At 53.5% G+C, this 19,052-nt stretch overlaps 2 protein-coding genes and 1 long non-coding RNA gene across 7 annotated transcripts; 1 reads left to right on the top strand and 2 right to left on the bottom strand.

Annotated features, from left to right (window-relative positions):
• Positions 1-13: 13 nt before the first annotated feature.
• Positions 14-5,206, bottom strand: ALKBH6 (alkB homolog 6). Of its 5 annotated transcripts, none has more exons than XM_013062846.2 (7): positions 5,132-5,206; positions 4,268-4,346; positions 3,880-3,948; positions 2,338-2,398; positions 1,845-1,996; positions 1,529-1,645; positions 14-456 (listed from the first exon to the last, which is right to left on the bottom strand). In XM_013062846.2, the coding sequence occupies exons 2-7, from the start codon at positions 4,334-4,336 to the stop codon at positions 193-195; spliced, it is 732 nt and encodes a 243-aa protein (XP_012918300.1). In that variant the 5' UTR covers positions 4,337-4,346; positions 5,132-5,206; the 3' UTR covers positions 14-192. The 5 variants fall into 5 exon arrangements, with proteins under 5 accessions (XP_012918300.1, XP_004765204.1, XP_012918298.1 ...); XM_004765147.3 differs by having other exon boundaries at positions 5,107-5,199; XM_013062844.2 differs by lacking the exon at positions 5,132-5,206 and adding an exon at positions 5,010-5,090.
• A 125-nt stretch (positions 5,207-5,331) lies between these two features.
• Positions 5,332-7,334, top strand: LOC123390951. The gene is made up of 2 exons (XR_006605545.1): positions 5,332-5,430; positions 6,920-7,334. It is a non-coding gene; the product is annotated as an uncharacterized LOC123390951 (long non-coding RNA).
• On the bottom strand, positions 5,608-18,738 carry CLIP3 (CAP-Gly domain containing linker protein 3). The gene is made up of 14 exons (XM_004765151.3): positions 17,475-18,738; positions 16,928-17,149; positions 13,791-13,930; positions 13,612-13,705; positions 13,239-13,400; positions 12,714-12,832; positions 11,982-12,218; positions 9,379-9,514; positions 9,100-9,228; positions 8,314-8,457; positions 8,117-8,240; positions 7,849-7,913; positions 7,384-7,456; positions 5,608-6,986 (listed from the first exon to the last, which is right to left on the bottom strand). Exons 2-14 carry the CDS (start codon positions 17,088-17,090, stop codon positions 6,932-6,934), a joined length of 1,641 nt encoding a protein of 546 aa, XP_004765208.1. The 5' UTR covers positions 17,091-17,149; positions 17,475-18,738; the 3' UTR covers positions 5,608-6,931.
• Positions 18,739-19,052: the final 314 nt, after the last annotated feature.

Genomic DNA, 19,052 nt, shown 5'->3' with positions numbered 1-19,052 from the left:
CCAAAGCCAGAGAGAGATTTTTGTTGCTTTATTTGAAATGGGACCTCTTCCTATAGTTCCCACAAAGTTACTGGGGGGGGGGGGTCGTCCGGGGGAGGGGAGGGAGCCGCCTCTGCCCCAGGGTTCCAAGGTCAAAGGGTGGACGCTGTCAGGCCCAGGCGGAGAGCCCGGGAATGCAAGCGGACGCGCCAGTCACTTGCTCAGTAGGAGGCCGGTGCGCAGCACGCGGGGCACGCGGCGGATGGTCAGCGAGACTCGCGTGCCACGGACCAGGCTGGCTCCGGGCTGCGCGGACGGGCAGGCGGCAGCGTTGGGCGGCAGGGAGGCGGCGTCCAGCGCGTCTACGCGGGCAGCTGCGATGCCGTGGAGGAGGCGCGTATAGGCGGTGCCACGGAGCACCAGCAGGCTGCGCGGTTCCAGCAGCAGCGAGGTGGCTGGCCGGGGCGGGGACCGGGGCTGCGGGGTGGGCTGAAGGTCAGCGAGTCCCCGGAAGTCAGGGGGCTAGCAAGGTTAGCGGACTTGAAAGGTTGGGCGGGGGGGGGGGGTGGTCAGTGAGTTCCCAGGGACCAAGGCTCAGGGGCGATCAGTGGGTTCCCAGGGAGAAGCTCTGGAGTGGAAATCCTATGAGACTCGGTTAGTGGGCTCGAGTGAGGGGCAAGGACCAGCAAGCAGTCCCTGGGGGTCGGGGGCGGGCGGGGGGGGGGTGTGCGGGGAGGAAGTTGGCTGCAGCTTGGACCCAGTGATCAGCAGGCCTAGGACTCTGTATGGAACTGGACAAAGGGCTTGGCTGAAGGCAGGACGGTGGGGTTTGGGATGGGGTAACAGTGAGGCGGGGAGGAGCCAAGGTGTGGTCTGGGCCTGTCTGCAGACATCAGGATGTCTGAGGACACCCACGCAGTAGAAGGGGGTGTCAGCCTACCCAGGAGCACCTAGGGATACAAAGGAATAGCTGGCCTTGGGGTGCCCAGGGGAGTTTATGTGAACCCTAAGGTATGGGAAATGCATTACTCAGAGAAAGGTCAGGGAAGCTGCTGTCACCCGCAGCCCTCACAGAAGGGGATCAGTATATCTGGGGGGCCTTGAGCAGCGAGTCATGGGTTGAGGCCCCGGGGGAATCTGAAGGTGTCTCAGGAGGCAGATCTACACTATTGGAGTGGCAGAGAGGTCTGTGTTGGGGTATCTGAGGGTATTAGTGTGTGCTGGAGTACTCGGGAGTCCTGCATAGGGTATATGGACCCTGGGCTATTGGGAGCACTCTGAATGTATGGGGCCAGGGAAACTGTAGGGCATTGGGGCATCCATTTAGTAGGTAAGGGTACTGGGTTGTCTTCAGGTATCATTTCTAGGGCACCCTGCAAATGGATGGGACCAGAGTCTGGGAGGATGAGGGTGCATTCCATGAAGGGATGGGGGAAGGTGTCTGGGAGACTATCAGGGGTACCCTGCAGGCAGGAGAGAGTGGGGCCTACTGGAGGATGTGGGATGTCAGAATGCCCATGGGTGGCTGGGGCAGTGTCTCAGGGCCCACCTGCTCTGCAAGGTCATCGTCCTTTGGCTGCCGCGGCTCGTAGAGGTCCAGCATGGTGTGGGAGCCCAGGCTGATGGTGCTGACGGTCGGGTAGTAGAGTGGCCCATCCTCGTGGGGCTAGGGAGTGGGCACCAGGGCTGGACAGGGCAGGAGTCCACACCCCCCCACCCTCTGGGGCTCAAGGAGGGTGCCCCTGCTTGGAATGGGGGTGCTGAATGCCTGGTTGGGGTATGTGGCTTCTTAATGAGTAGAGGTGGGTCACCATGACACCCTGCCCCATGGAGGTCTGGGGGTCGGGGTGAAGGCGTGTGGTTACCATGATGCCCTCCCCAGGCAGATACTGGTTCACAAGGACGTGGTTGGCTGGGAGACCCCCAAAAAGGCTGAGGTCAGATACTTTGTCCACGTAGCGCTGGAGCCACAGAGGCAGCCGCTCAGGAACCATCCCCCGGGGATGGGGGAGCCCACCTGGGAGAGGGCAATGGGGTCCTGAGGACACCCAACCGAGGAGCCCTGGCACTTGGAGTCCCCATTAGGAATATCCCAGGGGTTGGGAGCACTCTGACCCGGGGGAACCTCTGACTCTAGAGATCACTACCCACTGCTTCCTTCAAACCCCTGGACACTTGGAGATACCCCCAACTCATCAGGAAATCCTTAGTCTATCAGAATCTCTGCTCGCCCCTCAGAATCCTCCTGGCCCTTGGAACCCCCTGAACCCTCAAGGATCCACCCAGTGTCACCAACCTGAGTCACTTGCCCGAGTCTACATCCCCAAATTGCCCATGCCCCTGGGCAGGGACACTTACCCCAGTTCTGTAACTTCCTCCCAGAGAGCTGGGTCCACTTTGGCTTTGGGGCATTGAAGACCTAGGAGGTGGGGAGGGGTCAGTCCTTTTTCAGGACCACTCTGATTCTCCCACCAAGAACAACATAGGGCCCTCTACCGGGGGTGGGGGGGTACATCTCAAAAGTCTGTGGGATTCTTCTCTGAGACAGTGTTCCCAGGATTGTGTTGTTTGCTCTTGATCCTGTGTCTACTAGGATCAAGAAAAAGAAACCAGAGCTACACAATCGTGGTATGAATCTACTCAGAGCTCTGGGCTGGATGGGGCTCTTTTAACCCAGCAAATAGTGTGCACGCCGTTAATTTCCTGAATCCCAGGCTATCTCAGCACAGCCTGACTTCTGGAACCTCTTTGTTCCTATCCCCTGGGGGAGGAAATGTGCTAGGCTGGGCTATCTCAGTGTAGCAAAGAGAGTTCTTCGAAAATTCTCCACTGCCAAGATCCCAAGGGTCTAGAATGGGCAATCTCCAAGATAATGTACTCGATAACCTTGTCATTCCTTTCACAGTTATGGCGCTGGAATGGGCTACCACAGCACAAGAGTCTGTGTTCTTTGGGGTGCCTCGCTGGCTCGGTTAAGCATCTGACTCCTGATTTGGGCTCAGATCACAATCTCAGGTTCCTGAGTCAGGTTCCACGCTCAGCAGGCAGTCTGCTTGAGATTCTCTCTCTCCCTCTCTCCTTCCTGCCCTGCATGTGCGTGCACACATTCACTCTCTCTCAAATAAATAAATAATTTTTTTAAGTGTCTGTTCTTGTAGCTAACTTATTCCTGGGACTCACACTAGACAAGACTACTTGGGATAACACAAGGAAGACCTGTGCTCTCAGGCTTTGAGGCTGCAAAAGCTCTGAGCTTTGTAAATTCTTTTTTCCCCAAACCTTAAACACAGATGCAGAATACTGGGCCATCTCAGCACAGGTGATCTGTGCTTGATGACCTTGTTCCCAAGACTCTGGGTCTACAATGAGCTATCTCAGCAGAGTGAAGAGTTTACTCTGTAACATTCTGATGCCTGGGTTTTGTCAGCACAGAAATCTGAAACTGCAAATTCTTAATTCCCCCAACCTCAAATGGCCCAAACTGGGCAATCACAGCCTATGTTTATAACTGCCTTTTCTCCATGATAGCAGGATTGGGCTATCTCAGCAAAAAGGGCCGGAGATTTTTAACCTCCTTGTTTCTAGCATAAGGAATCTGTTTCTAGCTTTCCTCTGTTTTGGAGGCTGGACTGGGCTATCCCAGCACAGGGAGTCTGAGCTGCATAACTACCTTGCTAAGAATCAGTTTGGTTTCCCCTAAGTCTTCTGGGAAAGTTTCTTTCTGACAGGCCCCAGCAGGTCCTGCAAGAGGAATACGGAAGCGGAGGGATGAGTGCCGGGTGGCACTCTCCTTCCTGCCAGGATCATCACTGTAGCCTTAGGGGCTCTCACACAGAACCTGGAGATTGGGGAGGGACCAGGGAGGGAGGGAAAAACAAACCAGAAGCGTGTTGTGATTACCTGTCGAAGCAAATACTCTTCCTCTTCCTTGGAGATGAAGTCAGGGACATAGTAGATTACAGGTGGTGCCTAGGATAGAGAGCCTCCTGAAGGTGCGGCCCTGAGACCCACACAGGAGCCCTAGTGTCACTGAGCAGTCAGTCCTTCCCTCTGAAGAGTGGGTCCAGACATTCCCAGACAGGCCAGGGCCTGACTTCAAAGAACTAATGCTCATTTTGAGGGGTGGGAAGTGGGGGTGAGGGTAGAGATATATCCTGAGGGTAAGAATCAATTTGGAGGGAGGAAGCAGTCCCAGCCCACAAACCCAGGACTCAGCCTACCTCTCCCCACTCTTATCTTCCACCCGTTAGTCCCCACCTTCACCCTCTGCAACCCCAGTCCTGACAACCTGCTCCACCCTGAATGGTTCCAGGGCTGGGACCCTGGCGTCCTCATCCTCCATCGACACCAACTCCATGCACCCAGTCCTGTGGGGGAGGGGAGGACACTCTGAAGTCACCAAGCCTCCCACCCTCAGGCTATGATCCCATTTTCTGCTTTACCAAAGGCGTGGGGCCTCCCCTCAGCCCTACTGGGAAACTCACTTGGTTTCTAAAACCCGAATTCTCAGCATCTCAAAAGCCACCCGGACACAGTGAGCGCTCAGAAGGCTGCCCCGCTGCCCCAAACTCCATCCACAACGGCCTCTCAAACTACACACATTTTTGCCTTCTTAAGCTTCTCACAGAGAACATCCTCTGACCTCACTGGGAGCCATTCTCAAGAGCTCCACGACTTCCAGGGCCGCACCCCTAAAATCCCTTCAAACAGTTTGAGACCCCATCCTAACAACTTCAGACTTGAAACCATGAGTCTGGCTCTCTAACAATATTCAAAATCACCATACACCCTCCTCCCACGTCAAACCCTTTCAGGTGCCCCACTCTCAACACCCACGTGCCCTCCGTCTCCTAAGAAAGGTCCACCCTCAGTCTCCTCGGATCTCCCCATTCTGGACCCCTTCACATTTCTCCTCCCGAGCGCCCCTTCCCTGCAGCAACCTTGGGCCTTTAGTCCGGAGCCTAACTCCAACCTTCTTCCCTACCCAAACCCCTTAGACTCCCCACCCCGAGTCTTCCAGAATTCCATACTCTGAGCTTCCCGGGACTCCCATCTGAGCTTCCCCAGGTCCCCGTTCTCAGTCCTCTCACACCCCCATCTCCGTCCCAAGCCACCCCCAAAACTGACCGTCCACCAGTGTCCCCTCCAATACCCGAATTAAACACCCCCATTCCCTTCCCAGCCACTTCCGCCCCACGTTCCTGACGCAGGTTTCCTCAGACCAACAGGAACTCTCAAATGTCTTAAGGGTCCGCCTCCCACCCAATCGGCGCTCTCACCCAACTTTCCCCGCCCCTCCTCAGTGATAGGCTGCACCTCCTAGCCCCTGAACCACTGGGGATCCTTCGGAAACGGGTCTTCTGGCACCGACCAATCAGGCTCCAGGAGCCTACCAGTTCTCACCGCGGAGTGGCCGCAGACGTGAGGGGTAGCTACGGAAGGGGCAAGATGGTAAGGAAAGCCACCCGGAGGAGGCAGGACGGTTAGAACGACTTCCCGCAGGCTAAATCATTCCGTTCCCATTCCGCAGGGAGGCTAGATTGAAGGAATGCCTTCCTCTCTCGTCCTCTCCCAGCAAGGGTCCAAGAGCAGGCCTACAACTCCCCAAATACTGACCTGACGCAGACAAGCCATAGAAACATTTTTATTGAAGGGGATAGGGGTCATGCTGAGTTCGGGGACATGCAGTGAAGGGGCAGTCGTGAGCTGTCCTTGGTGGTCAGGGCCCCAGGTCCACCCTAGACCCCCTGGGCCTTTAGGTTCTCCCTCAGGCTGTAGGTCTGACCCGGGTGCTTGAGGTCCTTTGGGGCCAGTGACTCAGATTCGGTGTTTTGGACCTGTGACCAGAACGTAGATTGAAATAGGGGTTCCAGGATTTGCGATCCCCTCAAGGCCTTGGGGCCCTTCATATACTAGAGATGGAGGCTTTAGGATTTGGGGTTCCCTGGGTGTGGGGCTCTTTACATTTGGGTGTCTTGAGATCCATCGATTCAGGGCATTGAAGTGCTCCGGTTTCCAGGGATGAGAATTCCTGTTTGGGGTCTCCTGGTGCCTATGAGCAGGGCTTGAGGTGCTTTAGGAGCTATAGGACTTGGGGGCACAGGGGAATTTGGGACATGTACTCTGGGGTCTGGGATCCCCAGAGTCCCAGAATGGGGCCTCCAAATTTTGGGGTCCCCCAAAGGGGGAAGTCATTACTTAAAAAATAGAGAATTTTCTGGGAGTCTGGCCAGCACAGGGGCTGTGGGCCGTGTGGGGTGGGCTTCATACAAGGCACTGGGGGCTTCTTCAGGGCGCAGAGGATAGGAAGACTTAGGGGTCCTGTAATTAGCACTTCCAGGACTGTTTTGGTGTCTGTAAATTGGGGGTGAGAGTGGGCTGGTTAATGTGGGTCTCTTCTTGAGGGGTAAGAGTGGGGATTTGTTAATGTAGGGTGTCTGATTGCAGTGTAAGTTTTGGGGGTGACCATGGTGGTCACAACATCTTGAGGGGACTGATGTTAAATGTAGTTGTTACTCTGTTGCTCTGGAGATATGACCTGTGTTTATTTCAAGGGGACTTGATGGAGGGGGGTGTCTTTGTTAATGGGGGAGGGTTCTGATCCAGTGATGAATGACTCAGGAATGTTCTGCTCTGGAGCCATTATGTAGAAGTCACCATCCTTTGAGGTGATGTGGAAACGTTATTGGGGGGTCTGCTCTGAGGGGTTGGGGACAGGGACTAGCCTGAAGGTGCTACACTCAGGGAATCTCTTTCTGGGTAACATAGGGTCTGTATTTGGGGGTTATGAGGGAATCTGTTAATAATGGGGCCTCAGTGATCGAGGGCTGGCTAATGGGGTCTCTATTCTGGATGTGTTACTGGGAATCTCTATCTCAGGGTGACTCAGGGGCTCCTTGTGTCAGGAGATGCTAGAGGGGACTCTTTGACTCTCTGTCAGGTATCCAGGCCTCTATGACTGCATCTCCGCCCTCAGCATCCAGGGAAACCAGCAGCAGAAGAGCAACCTGGAATGGAGAATCACGTCCATCCGTCATACCTTGATGCAGAATACAGAAACATCTGGATTCATCACCACCCTCCTCCCCCGACTCCTACTCTTCCCCAAGTGACTAGGGTTTGGCCTTTCTGGATTCTGTCTCTACCTGTCTGGCAATGCCTTCTCAGGCTCTTGTGAAGTGGAAGGTGTTCTGCCTCCTCTACCCACCCTTTAAGAGTGGAAGCCACCAGAATTCAGTGTGGGATCTCACCCCCTAAAAAACATTTCTGGGTCAGCTAGTCAAAAGTTTTGCTAACCTCTATTTCCAGCCCCAACCAGAAGCCCAGATCCCTGTGTCCAATGGCCATTTGTACAACCTCTCCCTGAACATCCCCCTGGAGGTGGGCCAACGGTGGGCTACCCACCTGGAGATGGAGTTCTCTGATGCGATGTCCTTTGGGGTTCGGACTGTGGTGAAAGTGCGCTTGGGTTGTGTCACTGAAGGGAAGGGCAAGGTTTCAGGTAAGGGAATGATAGACCCTCAATACCCAAACAGACTCCTTGTCAATGATACTTATCCATGTCCCCAATACCCACCTGAACCCCACATTCCAGTACCCATCCGGATCTCTTGTTAGTAACCTTCCTTATATCCCCCATACCTACACATGCCCCAGTGCCTGCCCAGAGCCTTGTTGTTACCATTCCCAATACCCTACCCCATAGCACCTATCCTCTTTGGGATCCTGTCTCATCATTTTCCTGGGCCCTGTATCCCCTGTTAAGTCCTGGAAATATGTCACCAGCATATACCTGAGAACTCAAGACCCTTCCTCCCATCCCCAAACCCTCATCCCTCCTCTACCTCCTATATCCCAATCCCAACTCACTTGTCACTTGATGCACTTTTTTGGCTCCGATACTGTCCCCAGGGGGGTCAGTGGATCCACCAATCCTGGGAAGACATAAGAAGAGTGGGAGGAGTCAGAATCACAAGAAGCCAGGAAAGAAGCTGAACCCATAGGGTTCAGGAAGAGCTAGGGTATGAAGGGGAGTATCCACACTGCCCTGCTGGTCTGAGAGGAAAAGATGCCTGAGAAGCCTAGGGAATCAGGGTTCTGGGAGGTGCCCTGGGTTGGGGTTGGTGTTTGGGCTCACCTCTGAATTCGGGATGCTGGCGCAAAGACTCCATGCCGTGGGGGACAGGTGAAGTACCGGACACCGAAGACAGAACCATCATGCTTGCCAGTGGGCTGGTCTAGCTCAATGCCATACCAGTAACCTGCAGCAGTGGGGTGTCAGGATGCCTCAAGGTCTTACCTGCCCAACCCCCCACCCCAGATCACTGTCCTCACCGGGGGCAAAGTCTGTCTTCCCATAGAAGCGCACGGTCCCTTGCTTCTGGCCCGCGACAAGGACTTGGTCTCCAACCTCAGCCTTGGCTCCTTCCCGCTGTTGCAGGCTGCCCAGAGACGGGGATGACGGGGGCTTCTTCTTGCCTGGGGTAAAGGATACAGTGGGAAGGAGTGGGGCCCCAAGATGCTTGCCCTGGGGACCCTATGCCACCCAAAAAGACCCAAGGTAGAAGCTCTGTCCTGGCTCCAGTCAGGAACTCTAGAGCCTTCCCCAGAAACGGAGGGTTTGGGACTTGAAAGGAAATCTCAACGGCCAGAAAATTGGGCTGGGGGTGGGGGCATGGGGGTTAGGCCTGAAGGGAAACTGAGTCAAGAACCTGGAGAACCCCAAAATCCTTTCTCAAAACTGAGATTATCTGGACCCAAAGGAAAAACTGAGTCACAGAATTCAGAAGCCCAGAAGTTATCCTTTTAAAATGAAGGGAGGAGTTGGGTATGAAGATAAATAAAGTCATTAAAGCCAGGAACCCCATAGATTCTTCCCTAAAACTGGGGAGAAAACCCTTGCCCTGAAGAGAAACTAAGTAACAAAAGGCAGAAAACCCACAGATCTTTTGAAGAACTGGGTGGGGGGCCAGTACTATGTCAAAGGAGAAACAGAGTCATAAAAGTGAATTCCTCTAACACAGGAGTTTGGGCCTGAGGAGAAAATGAGTCACCGAAGCCAGGCTACCCACAGAATATCCTCAAATTGGCTCTCCTCACCCAGAAGGCTCCCCCTCTGACCTTTGTGTTCCCTGCGGCCTTTGCCAGTGACACGGGAAAAGTCCATCCGAGGAGTCCGAGGTGTGGAGGTGACCGATGAAGGGGTTGCGTCCACTACCTTGGAGATCTTGGACACAGAGGCAAAGAGACCTGCAGGGGGGACAGAGCCTGTGTTGGGAGTGGTCCAAGCCTCTGCCCTCTGCCCGGCCATCATCGCCCCACCCCCATCACCAGTCAGCAGCATCAGAACTACTGAGTGGACCCCACTGCCACCCCTTTTGAGCCCCAGGTGGGACTGACCCTGCTTCGGAGGGCAGATGAAGTAACGGACACCCCCAACACTGCCATCATTCTTGCCCTCGGGTTCATCCAGCTCCACGCCCACCCACTGGCCACTGGCGAACTCCGTGGTCCCGCAGAACCGAAGTGTGCCCGTCTGAGGAAACAAGTGAGGATAAGGTTTTTGAGGGGGGTGGGTCCTTGAGAAGCCATGATAGATCACGGGCACACAGGCAGCATGGAGAATAGATGAGGGAACCCTGAGCTCCAATCTGGACACCCCCATTTCCTGGCTGTATGACTGAACAGCACTGAGCCTCTGTGTCCTCATCTATGATATGGGAACAGAAATCACACCCACCTTATAGCATGGTTATAGAACTTCCCTGTTCAGTGCAGTAAACAGCCATAAGCCACAGATAACAATTTAAATGAACTGAAATTAAATTTAAATTTAATTGCCCTGGTTACACTCACCACATTTCAAGTGTTCAGTTGCCACAAAATAGCTTATGGCTATTTTACTGGGCAATACAGACACAGAATATTTCCATCCTCACAGATGGAAAGGTCGATTAGACAGAGCTGGCACAGCCTCAGAACAGGGCCTGGTGCTGAGTGAGGGATCAGTGAGTGTTGACTATTTTCCTGCAACTTTGGTCAAATGACCTCCGAGGCCTCAGATTCCCCTGTAAAATGGAGATAGCAAAGCACTTCATAGGCTGGCTGGCTAGTTGAAACACTTGCAATATATGCAAATTCATTTAGTTGCCGTGAGCCTTCCGTGGGTATGGCTATATCACTGTATGAGGCTGCTTCATTCTCTAAGCCCTAGTTCCTTGTCTATAAAATGGGTGAATTGATAGTGCCTACTCTGGAGAATTAGTGTGGGGATCAGAAGACTGCCTGGCATACAGAGAACGCTTGGGTTGCACCAAACCCTATTCTAAGGGCTTTCCGGATTTTAATTAATTTAAGTCTCATACAACCACCTGAGGTGGGTACTCTTATTAGGTCCATTTTAGAGATGAAGAAACCGATACCTGGAGCTGGAAAGTAGGTGGCCCCAAGCCCCACAGTTGGAAAGCAGCAAAACTGAGATCTGCCTGAGTGCATAACCACTGTGCTATGCTGTTTCTCTAAGAGGCAGACTATTATTATTGTTCTTATCTTCAAACAAAAAGCTTCACCTCTTTGAGCCTCTAACAGTCTTCTGGGTTGTAAAATGGGGAGAGTCAAACCATTTTGCTTTCAGAATTGTCACGTGGATTTGATTAGCTCAGGTACAGAAGGTGTTACCGATGGGGTGGCTGCGTGCAAAACCCATGATAGGGAAACACAATGTGACTTTCAAAATTCCTCACTGTACAGGGACGCCTGGGTGGCTCAGTTGGTTAAGCGGCTGCCTTCGGCTCAGGTCATGATCCCAGCGCCCTGGGATCGAGTCCCACATCGGGCTCCTTGCTCAGCGGGGAGCCTGCTTCTCCCTCTGCCTCTGCCTGCCATTCTGTCTGCCTGTGCTCGCTCTCTCTCCCTCCCTCTCTCTGACAAATAAATAAAATCTTAAAAAAAAATTCTTCACTGTACAAGCAACGAAATTCAAATTCCTTCCAGTGGCCTGCAGGTCTGGTATGATCCAGCCCCTGCTGGCCTTTCCACATCTCCCTCCAGTCCTGCTACCCCTTCCCTCTTCTTGGCCTTTGGACCTGCTGATTCCTCTGCCTCAGGCATCAGCTCCTCACAGAAGCCTTTGGAGCATCCCAGCTAAAACTGACTGCATATGCCCGCAGCCAGGGGCGATTTACTAAATCCAAACTTTTTTTTAACCTAAAAAAAATTTTTTTTAAAGCAATCTCAACATCCAACTCATTGGATTGGTCTCATGACCTTGAGATCAAGAGTCACATGCTTTACTGACTGGGCCAGCCAGGCATCCCTAAATCCAAACATTTAATGGTTTTCAAAACCCTTGATGCTACCAGAAACTGTCTTAAACTATGGGTTTCCTTGATTGGACATTTCTCCTTCATTAGAAAAAAATTTCCATAAGAGTGGGTCTGGGCTCATATAACCCTTAATTCCCAAGGACAGTCTGGGTCCAGCATGGAGACACCAGCAAAATAAATCAAAGCTGGAGAAATAATGATTCTCTCTGCCCTCTGGGCATTTGTACCTGCTTTCCCCTAAGTGGGATCCCCCCTTTTCCTTTTCTTCTCCTGGTTCATCCCTCTCTATCATCAAGGGGGTGCATCCGTCCCATCACACCCCTGATTATTCTGACCTGTCCTTTATTTTCCCTAAGTACTGACCACTCTGGGAGCAGAGGTGGGCCCTGCCTAGGGCCTACAAGGCCCAGGAGAACTCACAGGTGCAGAGCTGCACTGATCACTCTGCTTCCTCTTGACACCCACAATTGTTCTGGGCTGACACTGTCAGGCGATAGATCTGTCTTCCCTCCCTGCGCTGAGAGCTCAGTCCAGGGTGGAGCAAAAGGAAGCACTCACAGAACAACTGTGGAAATGACTGGGAGGGCGGATGTCCAAAGAGAGGGACTACACTCTGTCCAAGGACCCAGCTCTGAGGCATGAGGGCCGCCCTCTCCCCACCTTTCCCCAGTCTCTGACCTTCTGGCCATCCAGCAGCACGCGGTCTCCCAGGCGCAGACCCAGTGCACTGAGCATGAGATTGCCCGGGACGTTGTCATAGTTGGGTAGCGTGACCTTGGGGAGGGCACAAGAGAGCGGCACAGCCTCCTCCAGCAGTGTTCGCAGCTCCTTGGCCACCAGTGCTGCCTCTGCCTTGTCCAGGGACATGTCCATGGGGTCTGGGACCACCTCTGCTGGCACCTGTCCCTTTCGGTTCTGGAGGCCAGTGGGAAGAAAGGAAGTGAGGATTCAGGGGCACAGGCTGTAACTCCACTGAGCCCATGCTCCCAGAGACCCCTAGTCTAGGTAAAGCCAAGGTAGAGCTAGGTCATACCCTAGGCCAACATGGGAATACAAAGGGGTGAGGTACTGAAGTACAGACCATGTCCCGGGGAAAGTCCACCCCCAACCTCAGGCTGGGGATTTCAAGTAACTGAGAATGGAACTAGGGGTAAAGCCAAGGGAATGAAGGTCACACTTCAGTCTCTGGGGCATAATCTTAGGGAAGCCATGCCCCGGGAGCGCCCAAGCCTGGAATGGGACCATGTGATGGTAAATACCAGCTACCACTTCATTTCTTGAATGTACAAATGATTTTTCTAAGAAGCTTCCAGAAGTGCAAGGGGTCCTGGCCCCTTCCCCCTCTGCTGGCCGGGCAAGGGTGGGGAAGGAAGAAGGAAGCTACTGGGGGCTGGGCCAGGGGTGCAGTACCCGCAGCGCTGGGTTGGCACCATGCTCCAGCAAACATTTGGCCGCACCCAGGCACAGGTTGGAGGCAGCGATGTGCAGGGCTGAGCCATGGTTGAAGTCACTGCACGTGGAGTTCACCACTGGGTTGTGGGCGAGAGGAGGGTTCCAGGTGAGTGGTCTCGACACCCTGCCCTGTCCTCCAATACCATCTTACAGTCTCCCCATGCCCATCTCTTAAGCCACAGGCCTCAATGCAGCTTCACATGCAAACCACCCCCTCCTATACCCCTTACCCCCCACCCCCATCCTCTTTAGGCCCCGCCCCCCCCAACAAGGTCCCCCTCTGCAGTGGCCATGGGTCACGGATGTCTGGGCCCCATCTCCCGCATCTCTTGCCTCCAACCTACCACTATCTCCACAGATCCCGGGTCCCTCGCCCCTCAGCTGCCCCCTCCCCCAAACACATCTGGGGCACCCTCCCTTGGCTTCCAGCCTCCTTCTTAGGCCAGGGTTCCATCTCATTCCAGCCTGGTCCCTCCTGCTCACCTCTTGGCCTTGCGCCCTTCAGCAGCACGCGCACCAGGTCAGGAACATCGAAGTAGGCAGCGTAGTGAAGCGCGTTCATGTTGGTCCAGCGGCTGCGCAGTGTTACATCGGCGCCCAATGCCAGCAGTTGCTGTGAAAGGCGCACAGCCGCAGCGGGGTCCCCTGCACAACAGCCCAGGTCAACTTGCATACCCTCCTCCAAAGCCTGGGTCCAAAGCACTGGGAAGGCCCTGGACCTCAGGGACTGTGCTTTACCATGTTGGGCTGTGGATTCAGGATGGGGGTCTCAGGGGCAGGATTCTGAGTGGTTCTGAAGGTATCTGGTCTGGAGGCCTACGTGTTGGGGCTCAAGCTTTGGGGGTTTGGACCTTACCAACTCCATGAGCCCCAGCTTTGCACGCATAGTGGAGCAGTGTCATGTCGGTCAGCCCATCACGATCATTCACGTGGCAGCCTCGACGCAGAATCTGGGAGAACCACGGGAACAGGGAGGTTTACCCAAACATGTGAGGGACCCTGTCCTCTCCCTCCCTGGCTTCCCAAGTATCTTACCTCATTGCCGATGACATCGATCTTGTGTTGGACTTGGGGTACCCACTGGCGCACAATGGCGAACAGTTCAGGGATGGTGGTCTGGGGGTCAAAGAGAATCTCCTGGCATGCCGGGTCATTGGGATCGAAGAATGTGAAGGCTAGGGCAGTAAGAGGTTCAAAGTCACCCCAGGCAAGCTGACTCCCTCTTTCCATCCTGAGGCAGGACAGCTCTAGGCTTTTGCCTTTAAGATCTTCTAATGCATGGTCTCAAACCATATTGCGCACGGGCCACAGACATTTTCTGTGTGGCCAGCAAGCGGCTTCAAGATCAGAAAATTTCACACAGAACTCTGGACACCCCTGTGTGTCTTGCCAAGTTGGAAAAATCTAGTAATTCTACAGAGCAGCAAACCCTACTCCTTGAAACTGAGAGTGTGGAAGGAGTGTGGTACCTTGAGTCTGCATGTGTCCCCCCAGGGTTGGGGAGTGGTTAGGGGATTGGGTGGGGGTTGCTACTGCTCTAGCACACCGCTGCCCTGGCAGAGAATGGGCACAGTTTGGCTAAATCTCAAAACAAAACTTAAAAATCCCAGAAAACCAGGTTTTTAAGAAAAATCTCAATTTTTCAAATTGAGGTAGCTGCGGCCAGCCAGGGTGAGGGGCTAGAGGAACTTGCATCTCCCCCCAGGCCTAATCGTTGATGGCTAATGTTGATAATGCTCCCTGTAGCATTATCAACACTTAGCACAGGGCCTGGAGCAGGCAGGAGCCCTCCCCGTACTGAATGAATGAGGAAATGAACACCCAGATGTCACACAGCCCAGGAAAGCGCCAGACACAGCGTCTCCAGGAATCAGCCTGTGTGGGTTCCTTTTAAAACCCCAGTCACGTCACAGCCCTCCTTGGCTCAGAACCTGGCCCAGGCTCCCCCTGACACTTGAATTACTGACCACCGTCCTCCCCGCAGCCCACAAGTCCTGCACAAACTGGCCTCTTCTGTTCTTTGCCCTCTCTCCCTCACTCATCCTACCCAGCCACACTGGCTCCTTCTGTCCTCCCAACACGCCTGGCACATTCCTGTCTCAGTGGCTTGGCACTTGCTGTTTTGCTTGCCTGGGACAGTGTCTCCACACCCCCACCCCCACCCCGAAGCCTTCTCAGGGCTTGGCAGGCTTTACCCAAACGTCACTTCTTCAGGGAGGCCTCCCCAGAACACCCCGTGGAAATCAGCACCTGTGCCCTTCTCCATCCTGGGCCCTTTTTTTCCTTCTTTAATCACAGCCTATCCCACTACTTAACAGTAACTTGTTTACTCCATCTTCCTTCCCTTTCTCCCTCCTTCTTTTTCTTTGTTTTTCTTCTTCCCTCATTTTTCCTCTTCTCCTCTCTCACGTGTCTCCCTCACTAGGATGTAAGCCCTACGTTTCAGTGCTGTCTGTTCGCTCCCTTCTCCCTAAGGCCCAGAACCGCAGCTGGCATGCAATGGGTGCTCAAGCAATGTCCTGCTAAATTAACTGCATACAATTTCATTCACAAATACACGAGTTCTTCACCAAATCCACCTCGGCCCCCACCCTTTCTCCTAGACCCCATTTCCAGATACCTTCATGTTCTATGACCAAAACCCTCCTTGTTCTATGAGCAAGAGTCTGAGGGAGGCGGGGTGGGGCACAGGGAGCAGCCTACACCCTCTGACCTCCCACCAGGCCACGGGCCCCAGCCATGTCTAGCTACATTTCCAAATGAGGTTCTCCATTTTCCTGGCGTGGATTCCTTGCACCGGACACCCAGATAATGTTCTCATTTTTCTATCAGACTGAGCTCAACTTGAAGCCTCTCTGACCTGCTTCTAGCAGGTGACACGGTCACAGATGCCATCCCTAGTGACCCCTACTCTTTGAACCTGGTGTCTAGTTTCTGAACTTACAGCTGCTGGGAATTCCCAGCCAGCATCTTCTAAATGCCTCCTCCACCTTCTGTATCCAGTAGCCAGAAGGAACTTTTAAAAATATAAATCAGATCCACCACTCCCGCTGCTTTTAAATATCTCTCCACCAAGTGCCCTCCCTTAATTACACTCATTCAAAGTCCTCACAGTAGCCCCTAAGGCCCTCCCAGATGTAATCATTACCAAACGCTCACCTTGACTCCCATCACTCCCTAACCACAGCTTCAGGACCGTCTTCTGTTCCTGCCCAGGGTTTTTGCACTAGCTCCTCGCAACCAGAAACTATTTTTCTCCAGCTCTCCTATGGCTGATTCCTCCTCATGCTCTGGGCTTTAGTCTAAATCCCACCTCAATCAGAAAGACCCACTCTGACCACTCCACCTCAAGGTGTTGCCCCCAGGCCCCCCTATTATATGTCCCTCCTTTATTTCTTCCATAGCATTCACTCCATCTGACTTGCCTGATTTAACTATTACTTGCTCCCTCCTGAGAACAGGGATCATGCCTGGATCGCTCACCATGAAATCTCTATCACCAGAATAAAGCTTGTCACAGACTAGTAGCAATGGCTAATATGCTTGGTGAATGATTAGACACCTTCAGCTTCTCCAAAAGAGGCCACCCCTTCTGCTCCACAACTTCCGAACTCAGAGCCTTTACTCCTGTAGTAATCTCTCTGGGTACTCCCTTCCCCTGGCCCTTTCTCTTGTTAAACCCCACTCATCCTTGGGTCTTCCTCAAATGCTACCTCCTCATGGAAACCATGTCTTTAAAAGCTCCTGCAGCATCCAGTTCTTGGCAAACACAATTATCCTCATGTCTTGTAATTATACATTTATATTATATTACGTTGTTATCAGTGTAGTTTGTCACTGAGGCCTGTAAGTTCTCTCAGGGCGAAGACTGGGTCTGTGTGGCTCCATGCTTTGCCCCAAGCTCCTAGCATAGAGCCAGGTCCATGACAGGCTTTCAGTAAATGTTTGTTGAATGACTAAATGATTGAATGATGTGTCATGAATCAAAGATTAGGATTATTCCAATTCCATTCTTCAATGGGTGAATGAATTAATTAATGAAGGGGGGAGTCCAAGGGCCAAGACTCCCCTGGACCACTTTCAGATCCCCCAGAATTACCAGCAGAGCTCAGCCCAACCTCCCTGGCCACCCATGGCTCCAGACCAAATTGCAGGGTGGGGAAGGTGGTTACCGTAGTCCTTGGGGAGGGGGGCAGGTGCCGAGGGGTGCACAACAGGCTTCTGCCGGCGCTCCTGGGTGGGGCTGGGGGCCTCGGGGACCAGCTCATCCTCCTCCTCTTCTTCTTCCTCCCCCCGGAGTGGAGGGGCCATTGGAGCGGGATCTGTCTTAGTCATGGTCTTCAGTGGCCCTCCGGGGGGCGGGTGTAGAGTTGGGGGCGGCTTTCAGGCAAATCCTGGAGACAGCGGTCAGTTATAGAGAGCGCCCCACAGGGTCCAGCGTGTGAGCCCCCAGAAGCTCCCAGAAGCTCCAAGGCCCTCAGTGGCTCCCACGCCCCCAGCTCTGGATTTTGGGCAATCATAGCGACGACCATTACCCCTCAGAGGACCCTGGTATACGGGCCCAGCGCCTAGCACTTCCCCCAGGTCCAGCCCCCCATTCTTCTCCTCCCACGTCAGGCCCCTCGGTCTAGGCCGCCCCCTCCCCTGGTTTGTTTATCTCGGGATGCAGGATGCTTCGCCCCTCCCCTTCTCCGCGGGCCTCCCCTATACCCATCTTACCTCGGGCGGATGGGGCTGGAGACCAAAGCTGAGACTGGGGAGACTGGAGTAATGGGGTGTCAGTGTCGGGGGAAGTGATGGGGGAGGAGAGGGAGACAGAAGGGGACGAGGCCCAGACGCCGACAGGGGATGGGGGTGGAGAGGGAGGGGCGCCGATGGCGCATGCGCAATGCTACCCCCCCACCAGGCGCGGGGGCGGAGATACTGGGAGGCTCCTCGCTTTGATGAAAAGACTTAAGGCAGCGTTGAGAAAGGGATAGGCGCGGAGGATGGAGAAAGAAGAGACGGCCACGAAAAAAGATGTGAGACATCAAAACAGAGAGAGATGAAGCAGAGACAAGGGCAAAAGGAGAGGGATGGGAAAGCGAGCACAGTTCTTTTTTGGGCATATGCCTGGGATATAGCCTTTCCGCAGGCCCGCAAACCAGGCCAGTTAGGGCAGGGGTCTTAGTGTGGTGGTGATTATGAGTATTTTCTCTCTCTCCGAGGTCTCAGACCTAACTCCTTCTCTATGCTTGCCGCATATAAAGGATGTCTCAGAGGGATGATTTTGTAGACTCCTTTCATCCTCTTTGGTCATCAGTCATGTCGTTATCATCAGAGTGCTCAAGAGTTCTTACCAGGCTCTGAGAGGCTAAGCCACTTGTCCAAGGGCACACAGCAAATAGGTGATGGAGCTGACTTGAAACCAGACAGCCTGGCTGGAGAGTCTGGACTTTTAATCACCATGCTATACTGTTATAGCAGTGTGTAGGGTACAAAGCTGCCAATGAACCCCTTCAGCCCTCTCCAAACCTGTATGTCCCCCAAGAAGACCAAGAGCCAGACCAGGGTCCAGGCTTTACTGGTTCCATCAACCCGGTTTGGCTGTCACGCCTGCATAGCTGTGGGCTGCAATGCCCACAACCCCAGCCCAGAGATGACTGGGTGCCTTTGCCTTCCACCCTTCATCCTTCTAATGGTCAGGGCCGGCAATTCCATTTCCAAAATATTCCCAGAATTTAACCCCTCACCTCCTTTCCCCCCACCCATGCCCTCATCCTGGTCCTTCCTTCATCCTCTGCCCTGGATCCACTGCAATACACTGGCTTCCTTGCTCCTCCTCAGTGCAGGACCTTTGCACTGGCTCTTCCTTCTGCCCAGAACGCTCCTCCCCCAGATACTCAGTTCCCCTTGTCCCCTTGTTTAGGATTTTACTTACTGGTGCCTTTTCAGGGAGGCCTTCTCTGCTTTATCTAAAATGGCATCCCTACACACACACACACACACACACACACACACATTTCCCTGCTTGTTTTTTTTTTTTTTTTTTTTTAAGATTTTATTTATTTATTTGACAGAGAGAGAGATCACAAGTAGGCAGAGAGGCAGGCAGAAAGAGAGAGAAGCAGGATCTCCACAGAGCAAAGAGCCCGACATGGGGCTCCATCCCAGGACACTGAGATCATGACCCGAGCCGAAGGCAGAGGCTTAATCCACTGAGCCACCCAGGCGCCCCTTGTTTTTGTTTTTAAAGATTATTTATTTATTTGACAGAAAGAGACAGAACACAAGCAGGGGGAGTGGGAGAGGGAGAAG

This window comes from Mustela putorius, unplaced genomic scaffold (genome assembly GCF_011764305.1).
Source record: "Mustela putorius furo isolate JIRA1106 unplaced genomic scaffold, ASM1176430v1.1 tig00000174_pilon_pilon_pilon, whole genome shotgun sequence".
Taxonomy (NCBI): Eukaryota; Metazoa; Chordata; class Mammalia; order Carnivora; family Mustelidae; genus Mustela; species Mustela putorius.
The sequence above is the reverse complement of the archived record's forward strand: the minus strand, read 5'-3'. Positions and strand labels throughout refer to the sequence as shown.